The 13,050-nt window shown below is 48.7% G+C and overlaps 1 protein-coding gene across 9 annotated transcripts in view; it reads right to left on the bottom strand.

The window, feature by feature from the left end:
- Window positions 1–13,050, bottom strand: part of RNF157 (ring finger protein 157) — an 80,466-nt gene that overhangs the window by 14,045 nt on the left and 53,371 nt on the right. For 3 of the 9 annotated variants that reach the window (XM_069542113.1, XM_069542115.1, XM_069542111.1), the window contains exons 4-13: window positions 11,193–11,339; window positions 10,001–10,118; window positions 9,348–9,414; window positions 9,019–9,062; window positions 8,556–8,603; window positions 5,479–5,550; window positions 4,457–4,616; window positions 4,220–4,332; window positions 1,898–2,136; window positions 830–938 (exon numbers count right to left, since the gene is read on the bottom strand). In XM_069542113.1, the coding sequence (XP_069398214.1) occupies window positions 830–938; window positions 1,898–2,136; window positions 4,220–4,332; window positions 4,457–4,616; window positions 5,479–5,550; window positions 8,556–8,603; window positions 9,019–9,062; window positions 9,348–9,414; window positions 10,001–10,118; window positions 11,193–11,339 (1,117 nt within the window). The remainder of the gene's footprint in view (window positions 1–829; window positions 939–1,897; window positions 2,137–4,219; window positions 4,333–4,456; window positions 4,617–5,478; window positions 5,551–8,555; window positions 8,604–9,018; window positions 9,063–9,347; window positions 9,415–10,000; window positions 10,119–11,192; window positions 11,340–13,050) is intronic. The other 6 variants (XM_070289215.1, XM_069542118.1, XM_069542116.1 and 3 more) reach the window with 3 other exon arrangements.

Raw genomic sequence — 13,050 nt, 5'->3', positions numbered from 1 at the left:
TGTCTCTTGCCTGAGCCTGTCTGGACACCTCTGCCAGAGGAGGCCTGGTGGGGCCAAGTTCCCGCTGTGCCGCTGGCCTGCTCAGGGCCCCCACTCCTGCTCTGCGCTTCACGTGTAACGTCCCTACGACCAGGAATGTTTCTCTTGCCTTTCTCGTCAATGCCTGAGAAATTCTGCCCCCTTCAGTGGAGGTGCAGAGTCCTACCCACTCAACAGCCTGGGAATTCTCCATGGACCATTTCTGTGTGTGTGTGAGGCCCATTTTAAAAGTCTTTATTGACTTTGTTACGCTATTGTTTCTGTTTTATGTTTTGGGTTTTGGGCCACGAGGCAGGTGGAATCTTAGCTCCCTGACCAGGGATTGAACCTGCAACCCCCTGCGTTGGAAGGCGAAGTTGTAACCACTGGACCGCCAGGGAGGTCCCGCCATGGACCACTTTTTAAAGTGAGCATCCCTGCTCCTAGCCTCGACCTTCCCTTACCTGACACACTGACCCATGGTACCACCTGCCACGCACACTTTGACTGTCTTTGACTGTCCTGCGTGTCCACCCCACCCCAACTGCCAAGCCTACAATAAGCACCAGGAGGGCAGGACCTCAGTGTCTCTCCACCGCTGCTATCCTTAGCACAGAGGATCACACCTGGTCAGACACACAGGCCCCATACTTTGTTGAAACAATGAGTCTAGTGACACCTTTGCTGCATCTCAGAGAGTGTTCAGAAGGTGTTTGATGAGTCAGTGAGAGCAGATGGACCCAAAGAGGCCAGCAGGCTGGAAGGAAAGGACCCAGAGTCCAAAACCCAACAAGGATGGCATGTATATTACCTCTCCGAGATGCTGGCCTGACGGTCTCTGAGACAGCTGCGTCTCAGATTCACTGCAGGAACGCTCATCGTCCTCTTCGGGTAGCACGGAGGAATTCTGGGAGATGGACCTGTGTGAGGCCGGAAGGAGAAACAGCTGCAGCCAGTGCCCACTTAAAGAATGGAACTCGCCTGCACCCCCATCACCTAGAAGTCAGAGGGAGCAGAGGGCCGTGGGGGGGGGGGGGGACTGCAGGGAACTCACCTCGCAGGAAGGAGAAGAGACGTGGGAAAAGGCACCGAAGGGTCTGAGACCTCTTCCGGGTGTCAGAAAAATCTGAGTTTTCCCTTTTGCTCCTTCAAATAGTTGTGTCTGAACTTGGGGAAAACCACTGACATTTTTAGGGTTTCAGTGTTTTCATCTGTAAAACACCCTCCTTTCTTCTTTGAGGGAAACTTATGACTTGCGCCTGTGTATGCGTGCTCAGTCGTGCCTGACTCTTTGCCACGCCATGGACTGTAAGCCCGCCCGGCTCCTCTGTCCCTGGAATTTTCTAGGCAAGAATACTGGCATGGGTTGCCATTCCTCCTCCAGGGGATCTTCCCCACTCAGGACTGAACCCACGTCTCCTGCATGGCAGGCATATTCTTTACCACCATGCCAGCTGGGAAGCTCCATGACTTGTGCCAAGGTGGATGTAAATACTTAAGAAATACAGATCACAAGGCTCCTTCAGTCCTCAGACTAAGTGACGCTCCCCAGGGACGTTCCCACAGATGACCCTAACGATGTCATCTTCCCTATACCTTATACCCTCCTCCCGAAACAGAACATGTAAGTTTTATCAGTCTGGATCCTCCTAAGGACCCATGTACCATCTTATACTCCTCTCCTAACGGATGGGATAACTCCACCTCCGGCGTTGTTAGCCCAAGTCTCCAGTGCAATGAGCAGCTCTGGCAACAGCCCAGAGGGTCTATGCCGCCCCCGGGACCCAGGTCTGGAGTGAGCACACAGGAGTGGAAGGATGGACCGAAAGCATCGCATCAAGGACCCCAGGGCCAACGCTGTTGCTCGCCGCCTACTCACTTGGAGAGACTCTTTTTGAGCTTGAGTCCTTGGCTGCCACAGTCGGAGAGGCGGTCGAGGGGGGAAAAGGTTCGGACAGGAGGCAGGTGGCCGTCGCTGCCGTAGGAAGGCAGCATTCCTGAGAGGTGTCGGTCTCCAAGCACGTGGAGTGGGGGGACCGCTGGGGATGGGGTGAGGGGCCCATTGAGGGCCTCCAGAAGAGACACCACCTCATAGCCTGGCGGAATGTTCTCTGAGGACTAGGGGAATCAGAGACAGGTTGAAAAATTGATTAGATACTTTTCATTTTATGGTATGAGTGTGTTTCTTCCTCTACGGTGGAAAAATGCTTCCTTTTATATCTAGTCTGGGGGTTCTGCCAAGAAAAGCTTCTCTATTAGAGGCAGAAGAAAGAGAAAATATGTGCTGAGAACCACATGTGCTGAGACTCTAGTTATATATGAGCTTCTTCTTAATAATGTTTATTTTTTTATTATAATAGAAATATGTGTTCTTTACAGGAAATTTGGAAAACACCTAAAAATGGAAAAAAAGAAAAAAATCAACAACTGAGTCACCTAACTGATAACTTTCGTCAGCCTTCTAGTATTTTCTCCCAATTTTTTCCCCTCTGTACTGTTTACACAGTTGTGATCAATCTGTAAATAATAATTTTATACCAAGCTTATTTCACAGACATAATAATCTCATTCACACGTGTTCCTTTTCATAGATACCATACCTTTCCTAATTCTTCCACTGGTGCTGCCTAGTTAATTGCATCCATTTCCTGCTGTAAGCAGCACTTTGATGAACATCTGTTCATTTATTATGCACACATCTCTTTTTTTCAGATCATTTTCTGGGTGTTAAATTCCAAGACCTTAGATTACCAAGTCCAAAGGTACTTTTTTTTTTCCCATTATTAATTTTATTAAATCTTCACCCTATCATATACCTCTTTTTTTCCTTTTTATAAAGCCATTTTAAAATTTCATTTTATTTTTTTTATTATTGTTTGGCTGTGCCGTGCAGCACGCAGGATCTTAGTTCCACAACCAGATCAAACCAGCAGCTGCTGCACTGGAAGCATGGAGTCCTAAGAACTGGACCACCAGGGAAATCCCCAAGTACAAATGTTTTTTAAGGCTCTTGATATATACAGCTGTTTGTTTTTTTTACAGTGAACTTTCTAGGTATACTCCTATAAGCAGGACAGAATACCTATTCTAATTGCTTCTTGGACAGCATGGGGTATCTTCAAAAAAGGAAGTTTCTCAGCTTGAAAGGTGAAAAATGGTCTCCCATTTTAACCTGCATGCTGTTGATTTTTAATGTGGTTGACTTTTAAAATTTTAATGTGTTTGATCATTAACCAGCTACGTTGCCTGTTTTGAGAAATGTTTTGTATATATCTTTGCCCATTTATCTATTGTTTCATTCAGGTGAGTTATTCTAGAGATCCTAGCCTTTCCTCTGACTATATTTTGTTGTGCCTACACTTTTTTCTTTATAGGATTTATTGATTGCATTTTAATTCGGGCCATCTTTTACATATCTAAAGTTTAAAGTTTTTTATGTGATAAAATCCACGTTCTTTTTTTGGATTGTTTTCAAGCTTAGAGAACCCCCATCCATAGTCAACTAAAGAATCATCTGTAAAGTATTCTAGGTTTTTAAGGCTTGGTTTGCTTTGTCTTTAGGGTAGTTAACTAGTTACTCCACCTGAAATTCATTATCTGATAAGGCGTGAAGTGCTAAACTAACTGATTTTTCTTCCCTAAATAGCTACCTAATCATTCCAGTACCACTTACTGAATAATTAATAATTAATCTCTTCCACTCACATGTTAACCTAAAGACAAGACTTTCTAGTCTATAACTACAAAGCTCAGAAGCTTTTCACCATCACTTACACTACGAGACCAAGGTGAATTATTTCATCTACTTGGCTCCTAGTATCTAAAGCCATGAAATGGGGTAAAGAAAAATAGTCACCTTCTCTGAGGATTCAGATAAAAATAGTAAGTTGAATCTAAACCTCAAACAATCATCCTCTGGTTTCTGCCTGGGGGCATTCTAGAACTGACCCCACCTCTGGAGTGAAACAGCAAGCCGCTGGCTCTAGGGATGGTAAATATTAACTGGACACTGAGTTTCCAAGGCGGCAAGGGGAGGTTTTAACGATCAGAACCTCATTTTCCACTGTACTATCGGCTGGTTCTAACACAATGAGATCTCGGCCAGCTTACTCAGTACTTCAGAGTGCCAAGATTCAATTACTTGCTGCCAAGCCACGCAAAGAAGGACAGAAGGTGGAAAAAAAAAAAAGGCCCAGCTTACCGAATGCTCTTCCGAGTCGGAGGTCTGGGATGAGAGGATAGGGTTGAAGCTGGCTGGGGACAGGGGGCCCAGTTTTTTCCTCATGGCTCGGATTTGCAGCAGTGCCCGGAAGGCTGCGAAGAAGGAAACAGGTCGTCAGGACATGGGGGAGTCAGGAGGGACGAGAGGCTCCACAGAGGCCAGCCCGGCGGAGAGGGCAGTGACCTGGGGGGCCCAGCGGGGCCTCGGGGGGCTTACGCAGTCGGCAGATGGGGCAGTTGTTGGCCTGGTAGCGAAGGGTGTCGGCGCAGGTGTTACACAGGCAGAGGTGGCGGCAGGGCAGGATCAGGGTATCTCGCACGTCGGAGAGACACACTACACACTCGGCGCTGTTGTCGCTAACCTCGTCCTCAGCCACCTGGCCAGGGGGCGGGCAGACAGCCAGCGTCACAAAGACTCTCACAACCCCTGCTTTATTTTATTATTCATCTGTTTGTTTCATGTGGATCAGTTTTAAAGTCTTCATTGAACCTGTTACAATAGTGCCTCTTGTTTTTTTTATTTTTATGTTCTGGTTTTTTGACTGCAAGGCATGTGGGATCTTAGCCCCCTGATCAGGGATTGAACCTGCAACCCCTGTGTTGGAAGGTGAAGTCTCAACCGCTGGACCCCCAGGGAAATCCCCCATAATTTAGAAGGCAGTTTGCCTGCAGAGCTGAGATAAGTCCTATGAACAGGATCTTGCACCTGCATTGAACTTGATGGTTTACCAAGTGCATGTGCACGCCCAGTTTCACTTCCGGCAACTGTGTGTGCCAAGCTCCTCCTCTGGAGCTGAGATCTGGTCCTGTCCATCAGTCAGAGCTGAAGGAGCCCAGGAGGGAAGGAGGCAGCGATGAACTGAGGGTCCAGGAAACTGGGTGAGCAGAGCCCTGCAGAAGAACCCATCCAAACCAGCCCATTTTTTCATTTCCAAATTTAAATATAATTATAATCATCTGAAATGAGGAAGAAGAAATACTCTTCTAGGACCAGACAAATTTCAGAGTTTGGTGTGCTAAATTCCTAGATCCTGGCTGGATCAGAGGCGGTCTCACCCTGCCTCCTGGGAAGAGGACATTCAGAACTGTGGATTGGGGACTTCCCTGGTGGTCCAGGAGTTAAGACTGTGCTTCCATTGCAGTGGGTCAGGGTTTGATCCCTGGTAGGGGAACTGAGAGCCCATATCCTGCAGGGAAAGGCCAAAAAAAAAAAAAAAAAGAACCATGGATGGAACTTGCCTTAGACTCTTGCGTGTTGTACTTATTTTCAATCCCATAGATCTCCTGAAGGAGGTAGCTGACCCCATCCACCTGAAGAAGAAACGGAAAAGTGCAAGGGCAGGCTGGTTCTAATGAAAGATAAAAGTGGGAACTTACGCATCTCCACCACGAACCTCCTTCAGTAACCAAGGACTACAGATTCACAATGGAAACAATCAAAGGCCTAGGTAAGCACAGGATGCCCTAATTTACTTACATGTTCTCTTTGGGAGGAAAAGAAAATCTGATGCTTAATTCACCCACTCTTTTGTCCAACAGGGAACATGAACATTCATAAATACAACAGTAATCCTTGTACTGTAGGTCACTATGACAGAGCCCAGAGATTAGGCAAAGGGTGGAGGACCACAGGTCAAAATAGATGCATTATCTAGCTATAGAATGAAAGCTGAGCTTAGACCTTATACAAATGAAGGGATGGAAATGAGAAAGAAAGAGAAGAAATGGGCAAGGGAAAGTGGGGAAGGGAAAATGCAGATGCTGAGGGAGAGCAGGCTCTGGAAGGAGGGGCCGATTGCACCCCTCCTCCACTACTGAGCCACCCCATCACTGACAGGTGGGCAAAATTACCCGTTAGTCCTTCAAAGAGCTGACTCATTGGAAAAGACCCTGATGCTGGGAAAGATTGAGGGTAGGAGGAAAAGGGCACGACAGAGGATGAGATGGTTGGATGGCATCACTGACTCAAAGGACATGAGTTTGGGCAAACTCTGGGAGGGCTTCCCTGGCAGCTCAGATGGTAAAGTGTCTGCCTGCAGTGCCGGAGACCCGGGTTCAATCCCTGGGTTGGGAAGATCCCCTGGAGAAGGAAATGGCAACCCACTCCAGTACTCTTGCCTGGAAAATTCCATGGACTAAGGAGCCTGGTAGGCTACAGTCCATGGGGTCGCAAAGAGTCGGACACAACTGAGCGACTTCACTTGACTTCTGGGAGGCAGTGAAAGATAGGGAAGCCTGGCATGCTGTAGTCCATGGGGTCGCAAAGAGTTGGATACAAGCTTAGCAACTGAACAACAAGTCCTGCCTCTTAAAACCCCCAACTTCAGGGCTTTCCTTGTGGTCCAGTAGTTAGGACCCAACGCTCTCACTTCTGGGGCCCAGGTTCAACCCCTGGTCGGGGAACTAAGATTTTGAATGCTGTGCAGCTTGGCCAAATATTCAAACCCCAACTTCAAGGCCCAGTTCAACTCAGACAGCCTGAGCCATGTCTCCCAAAGCTGGCCCCTCCCTCATTTCCTCATGCCAGTTCAGTCCTCACTCCCCCTACCCCCAGTGGTCCCCTGCCCTAAGGCCCAGTCCATTATCGACTGCACATTCTAGTCTCCAGTTAGACAAAGCCTATTGCTGATGCCAATCGAGGGACTGCTGCTGCTGAGTCGCTCCAGTCGTGGCTGACTCTGTGCGACCCCAGAGACGGCAGCCCACCAGGCTCCCCCGTCCCTGGGATTCTCCAGGTAAGAACACTGGAGTGGGTTGCCATGTCCTTCTCCAATGCATGAAAGTGAAAAGTGAAAGAAGTCACTCAGCCGTGTCCGACTCTTTGCAACCCCATGGACTGCAGCCCACCAGGCTCATCCGTCCATGGGATTTTCCAGGCAAGAGTACTGGAGTGGGGTGCCATTGCCTTCGAGGGACAGGAGAAGGGATGAACCAACTCCCTTGAGGTACCCGAGCCTTTCCACCCCATGCAGGCGTCCTGGAGAACCAGGCCTCCCCATGAGGCAACTCACTGAGGCCCGGCCTTTCCAGGCAGCAGCCCCCCGGGCTCAGGCTCTGTCATCTCCTCTGCCTCTCTTAAAACTTGCTTTAATGTAGTGAAGATTCTGGAAAGGACATTACCAACAAATTCATACTAAGATATTACTGATGACTACTGACCTCACTAAGGGCGGAGAGCACTTAGTACCTCAAAGAATGAAGAATTAGAATTTCATGAACCTACAGCCTGTTTTACACAGAGAAGTAAGTCAGAAAGAGAAAACCAATATATTAACTCATGTATATGGAATCTAGAAAAATGACATTGATGAACCTATTTGTAGGAAAGGAATGGAGACACAGACATAGACAATGGACTTGCGGACCCAGGAGGGGAAGGGAAGGGTGGCGTGAATGGAGAAAGTAACATCAACATATATACACCAGCATGTGTCAAACAGAGAGCTGGTGACAAGCTGCTGTGTAACACAGGGAGCCCAGCCTGGCGATGTGGGGTGGGGGCAGGGGAGAGAGGCGCAGGACGGAGGGGATACATGTATAATTATGGCTGATCTGCGTTGTTGTATGGCAGAAACCAACACAACATTGTAAAGCGATTTCCCTCCAGTTAAAAACATTTTTTAAAAAATGGAAAAAAAAAAAGAATTTCAGATATTTGTCGGCCATTGTAGGGGAGGGAGGCTTTCTTTGCATCTCAATCAAGGCCTACCCTGCCCCACACTCGACTGCCTCTCACCCTCCATGTGATGAGGCCACCGTGGGCGATGCCACTGACTCTACTCTCCCCTCCTGTCCTCCACGGCTCTCCCCCCAGCCTCAGGGGTCAGGGCTTCCGGCAGACACCAGCATAACTTGCCAGTCATCCTGAAAGGGGGCAGATGGCCAGCAGACTTTGAATTTGAGAAAAGAAATGTTGGGATACATTAAGCCAAGAGCTCTAATTGGCCCTGAATCAGACCCTGATAGTTTATTCTTTTAGCTGGAAATGTTAGTTTCTCAGCCTGGCCTTTTCAATGAAAAGAGTTCTCCCTAAACCTGATGTCAGGAGACAAATCTCGTACTTTCATTTTCTGAAGTCCTTTACTGGCCGTCTCACCACCAACAATTCTGGAACAACAGACACCCCAAACCAGTATTCCTTTCAGGCCACCCAAGTCGTTTCTAACACAGAAAAGCATCCCTTTTTGCTTTTCTTCTTTGATTAAAAAAAAAAAAAAGGCAGGGAGGGGGGAAGAAGAGCGCTTAGCAGAAGAGTGGGGAGAGAGACAGAGAGCAGAGTGGGGAAACACCAACAGCCCCGGCCCTCGAATGCTTACCACTTGTTTCTGTTTGAGGGGCTTGACGCAGAAAGTGCCATCTGAGTGCTGGAGGGAAAACATGAAACACGGCAGTTATGACGAGGAAGAGGGAGACCAGCTGCTCTCCTGTTACTTCTCTCAATTAGGCTCCTTCTTGGATCCTCCCAGCCCCGCCCTGGAGTGTGGAACAACAGACTCCTCATTCTAGAAGGGTCCTCAAGCGTGTAGTCTAGCCCTTCCGATTTAAGAAGACAAAACGAGGCCTAAGGAGTCAAGGGGCATCAGCAAGCTAGTGGCTGAGCTGGAACTCGGCCCTGTGTGGCCCTGGGTGTGCAAAGGGGTGCTCCCCACCAGCTTCCCACAGCCTCCCAGCCAGACCCGCTCTGTCAAGCCCAGGCAGCCAGAGAAGGGGCCTCCATGTGACCTCGGAGGAGAGACAGCAGTGCGTACCAAAGCAAGTCCCGTAACGTTACCCACTGACCTTTTCAAAAGTGCCCAGCAGGACATGGCAATGGCCAAAATACTCTGAAAGAAAGAAAGGCACATGGATGGGGGAGAAGACCGCTAATGATACAGCTTGACCCCACCCACCTTCCCCGAGCCCCTGTGACCCTCTGGCTTCACAGCAAGGGGCAGGTTAAGTCACCCAGTAGGACTGTCGGTGCCCGAGGAGGCTGGGAGCAAGAGGGCACTGGGATGTGGAAACTGACGCCCACGGAGGGCCCTTGTGGATCTGAGACTGCAGTTGCTGCCAGCTTGCCTGCCACAAATGGGCCCACGTGCAGCCCAGAAGATGGGAAGCACCCGTACCATCACCTTCATCCACCACGGCATGGACCACCAACGGGTAAACCTCTCTGTCTAGGTCGAAGCCAAGCTGAAGGGAAAGAAGAGAAAAAGGGAGGGAGGAAGGGGCCTTACATCCAAAGGAAGGGGGCCTTACATCCAAAGGGCACAGTTATCCACCAGAAAGGGAGGCCTTAACTTCCTCATAGCTCCTCACCCGTCAACCTGGTGACTACCTGGTCATTTAGTCTCTAAGTCGTATCCCACTCTCGTAACAGCATGGACTTTAGCCCACCAGGCTCCTCTGTCCCTGGGATTTTCCAGGCAAGCATCCTGGAGTGGGTTGCCTTTTCCAACTACCTAAGTCCATTGAGTTGAACGCCACCAGTCTCTCTGTAAGAAACCTCAGAGATGTAAAGGTTTGTAACCTGTAGGTCTTTCCTTTGGGCACTACTTTCTCAAAATATCCTAGGCTAACGGGGCTGCTCTGGGATAGAAAAATTAGTTATGTCCTTCTCGGGGCATGAAGGCATCAGAAGGCTAAAGGGGAGCACGCCTTCGAGCTCCCCGGGGCCGGTCCTGTGCTGCCAGCCGGGGTCCCGAGGAGCTTCCGTGCCCTGCGGGCCTGTGCGCGGAACCTGCCCTGCGCTTTCTCCTGGCGGCCGCCGGCTGCTCACCTCCTCTTCCGCCCACTCGGAGGGGTCCACGGTGTGCGAGGGCAGGCAGAACTGCTGGCACACCCCGCGCTTGTAATGCACCGTCTCCGATTGCAGGCTGTTGTCTTTGGGGATGTAGCTGTTGGTCAAAGTGGGAAGCAAAGCACAAGTTACCGTCTCGCCCAGAGGATCTGATGCTTTCCTCTGTTCCATGTCTGCTGTCAATTATCAACAGGCTCTCAGTACAGAGTGGAACAGAAAAAAGAAAAAAGATCTCCTTATAATCTTTCTTTGCCCTTGCTTGGTGGTGCTATTGAAGTTATCTATTTAGGGACTTCCCTATGAGGCTTCCCAGGTGGCGCTAGCGGTAAAGGGTCTGCCTGCCAATGCAGGTGATGCAAGAGACTTGGGTTTGATCCCAGGGTTTGATCTCCAGGTCAGGAAGATCCCCTGGAGGAGGAAATGGCAACCCACTCCAGCATTCTTGCCTGGAGAATCCCGTGGATGGAGGAGCCTGGCAGGCTACAGTCCATGTGGCCGCAAAGAGTCGGACATGACTGAGTGACTGAGCGTTGGTGGCTTAGTGATTAAGAATCCGCCTTCCAATGCAGGGGATGCAGGTTTGATCCCTGATCAGGGAACAAAGATCCCACCTGCTTTGGGACAACTAATCCTCCTGCTGCAAGGAAAAGATCCTGTATGCTGCAGTGAAGATCCTGCCACAGCTAAGACCTAACACAGCCAAAAAGAAGTAAATACGTAATTTTTAAAAGGTATCTATTCAACCCACATACCCACAGAAATGTAGCTTAAAATATTTTTAAAATATTTATTTGGCTGTGCTAAATAGAGAAATTTATTTATTTGGGGTATGCGAGATCTAGGTTCCCTGCCCAGGGTTTGAACCCCGGGCCCCCTGCATTGGGAATGTAGAGTCTTAGCCACTAGACCAGGAAGTCGACCCAGCTTAATCGGTTTCTAACAGCACCATGATGACCTGAAGGAATATGCTGCTACCTGTCCCTGTACCAAGATGGCATAGTTTGAAGAGAAAAAGTGAACAAGTAAGACTGTGTAAGTAAGAAAATCCAAATTCAGGAACAGTTCTCGCCTGAGTGTCAAAAAAGAATGTTTTCCTTGGCAGGGGAGCGCGTCAGGCGTGGACCCTGGCCTGTGTGGGAAGGACGTGGCTCTCCTGGCCCCTCGTTCTTACCTGGCAATGCCATTCTGGAACTCTTCGGTGGCCTGATAATAGATGGTGATGGCCACCCGAGCATCCGTGTCGAAGGTGAACTCCACGTTGTAGTGGACTTTCGCTCTGCCCGCCTCTTCCCCAGCGGTCTTCACTTCCTCGGCACATCTAGAAAACCACAAAGACTCGGCATTCGGGGGGAGCCCATTAACATGTTTACAGTGATCTTTTTTTTCCTTTTCTTTTGGTGGGATCCTAGCTCCCTGGTCAGAGACTGAACCCACCCACGGCCCCTGCAGTGGAAGCAAGGAGTCCTAACCACTGAACTGCCAGGGAATTCCCTTCCTTTTTTATTTTATAAAAATTTATTTATTTGTTTATTTTAATGGCCGTGCTGGATCTTAGCTGCAGCATACAGACTCTGGGTGTCGCCATATGGGATCTAGTTCCCTGATCAGGGATGGAATTCGGGACTCCTGCATTGGATGCCTGAGTCTTACCCACTGGAGCACCAAGGAAGTCCCTTCTCTTCCTTTTTAAACTGAATATACTGTGGGCTACCCTCTGTGATCACACACTTAGGTCTCCACCCTCATTATGAATGACGGCAGAGCACCTATTAGTCCTATGGGGGGAATTTAGGCAATTTCTGATACTTCATGGTGCCACCGTTAAACGCCTTATGCCTTTGCCAGACTTTTAAAAAATAGCTTTTTCTTTAATCAAAGCTACTCATGCCACTGTTTAATTAGTTTCCACAAGGCTCGTGACAAAAACGCAGCGGGTCTCTTTCTGCCCATTTTCCGCTTCTTCAGAGAAAACCGCCTTTCCCTCTGCAGCTGACTGTCTTTGGCATTTACCTGCATGTTTTGCAATAACAGGCTCAGGTTACTTTTTCAGCTTTAGGCGTTGTCTATTGACCTTCTACTATGGGAACAAGTCTTTCCTTTTTTAAAGTTTTTAAAAAATTACTTGTTGATGTCGGTGCTGCGTGCGGGTTTTCCCAGGTGTGGTGACTTCTCCTGTTGCAGAGCCCAGGCTCTAGAGCGTGGACTCGGTATTTGTGGCGCACGGGCCTAGTTGCCCTGTGGCAGGCGGCATCTTTCTGGACCAGGGACTGAACCTGTGTCCCCTGCGCTAACAGCCAGATTCTTAACACTGAGCCACCAGGGAAGTCCCAAGACGTTCTTTCCCTCCCTTCCCTCCGCTCCACACTGGGGTGCTCCCTCCCCCGTGTAATACACCATGATTTTGTTAGCTCAGTACATCTTCCTCTATACAAATGTGAGTCTATCAGCATTACTCCCAGCTCAGCCACAGAGTAATCTCTAATCATCTTCCTTTTCCGGCATAAGCTTTTATTAGAGTTTGTGCTCTTTTTTTTTCTCTCCCCACCGCTGCTTAGTTCTCTATGCATTAATCACTAATTCGAACCCAAACTCTTGGTAGACAGACTTGCTATCCGGAGGGCAGCATCGGTTTAAAAATCATACTATCTCTGGGGTTTCCCTGGTGGTACAGCATTTAAGACTCTGAGCTTCCACTGCAGGGGGTGTAAGTTCAATCCCTAGTTGGGGAACTAAGATCCCACAAGCCACACAGTGCAGCCACACACACACACACACACACACACACACACTATCTCAGAGATAGTACAAAGAAGGCAGATGCTGATGATAACTAATACTGACAATGGTGATTAAACAGCAAACCCAGGGTGCCAGAGGAAAGGCACATGAGATTAAGAATAAATCCAAAAGTAAATATAAGCAGGAAAATAAGGACTTCCTGTGCCAAGTTCAAATATCCCATTTTCACATAGGTTTGTCCAGGTATCTGCAAAATTCACTTTCTCCCCCAACAATTCTTTGTTTTGGAC

The sequence above is a fragment of the Ovis canadensis genome, chromosome 11 (assembly GCF_042477335.2).
Source record: "Ovis canadensis isolate MfBH-ARS-UI-01 breed Bighorn chromosome 11, ARS-UI_OviCan_v2, whole genome shotgun sequence".
Taxonomy (NCBI): Eukaryota; Metazoa; Chordata; class Mammalia; order Artiodactyla; family Bovidae; genus Ovis; species Ovis canadensis.
This window is presented reverse-complemented; position numbering and strand designations above follow the sequence as displayed.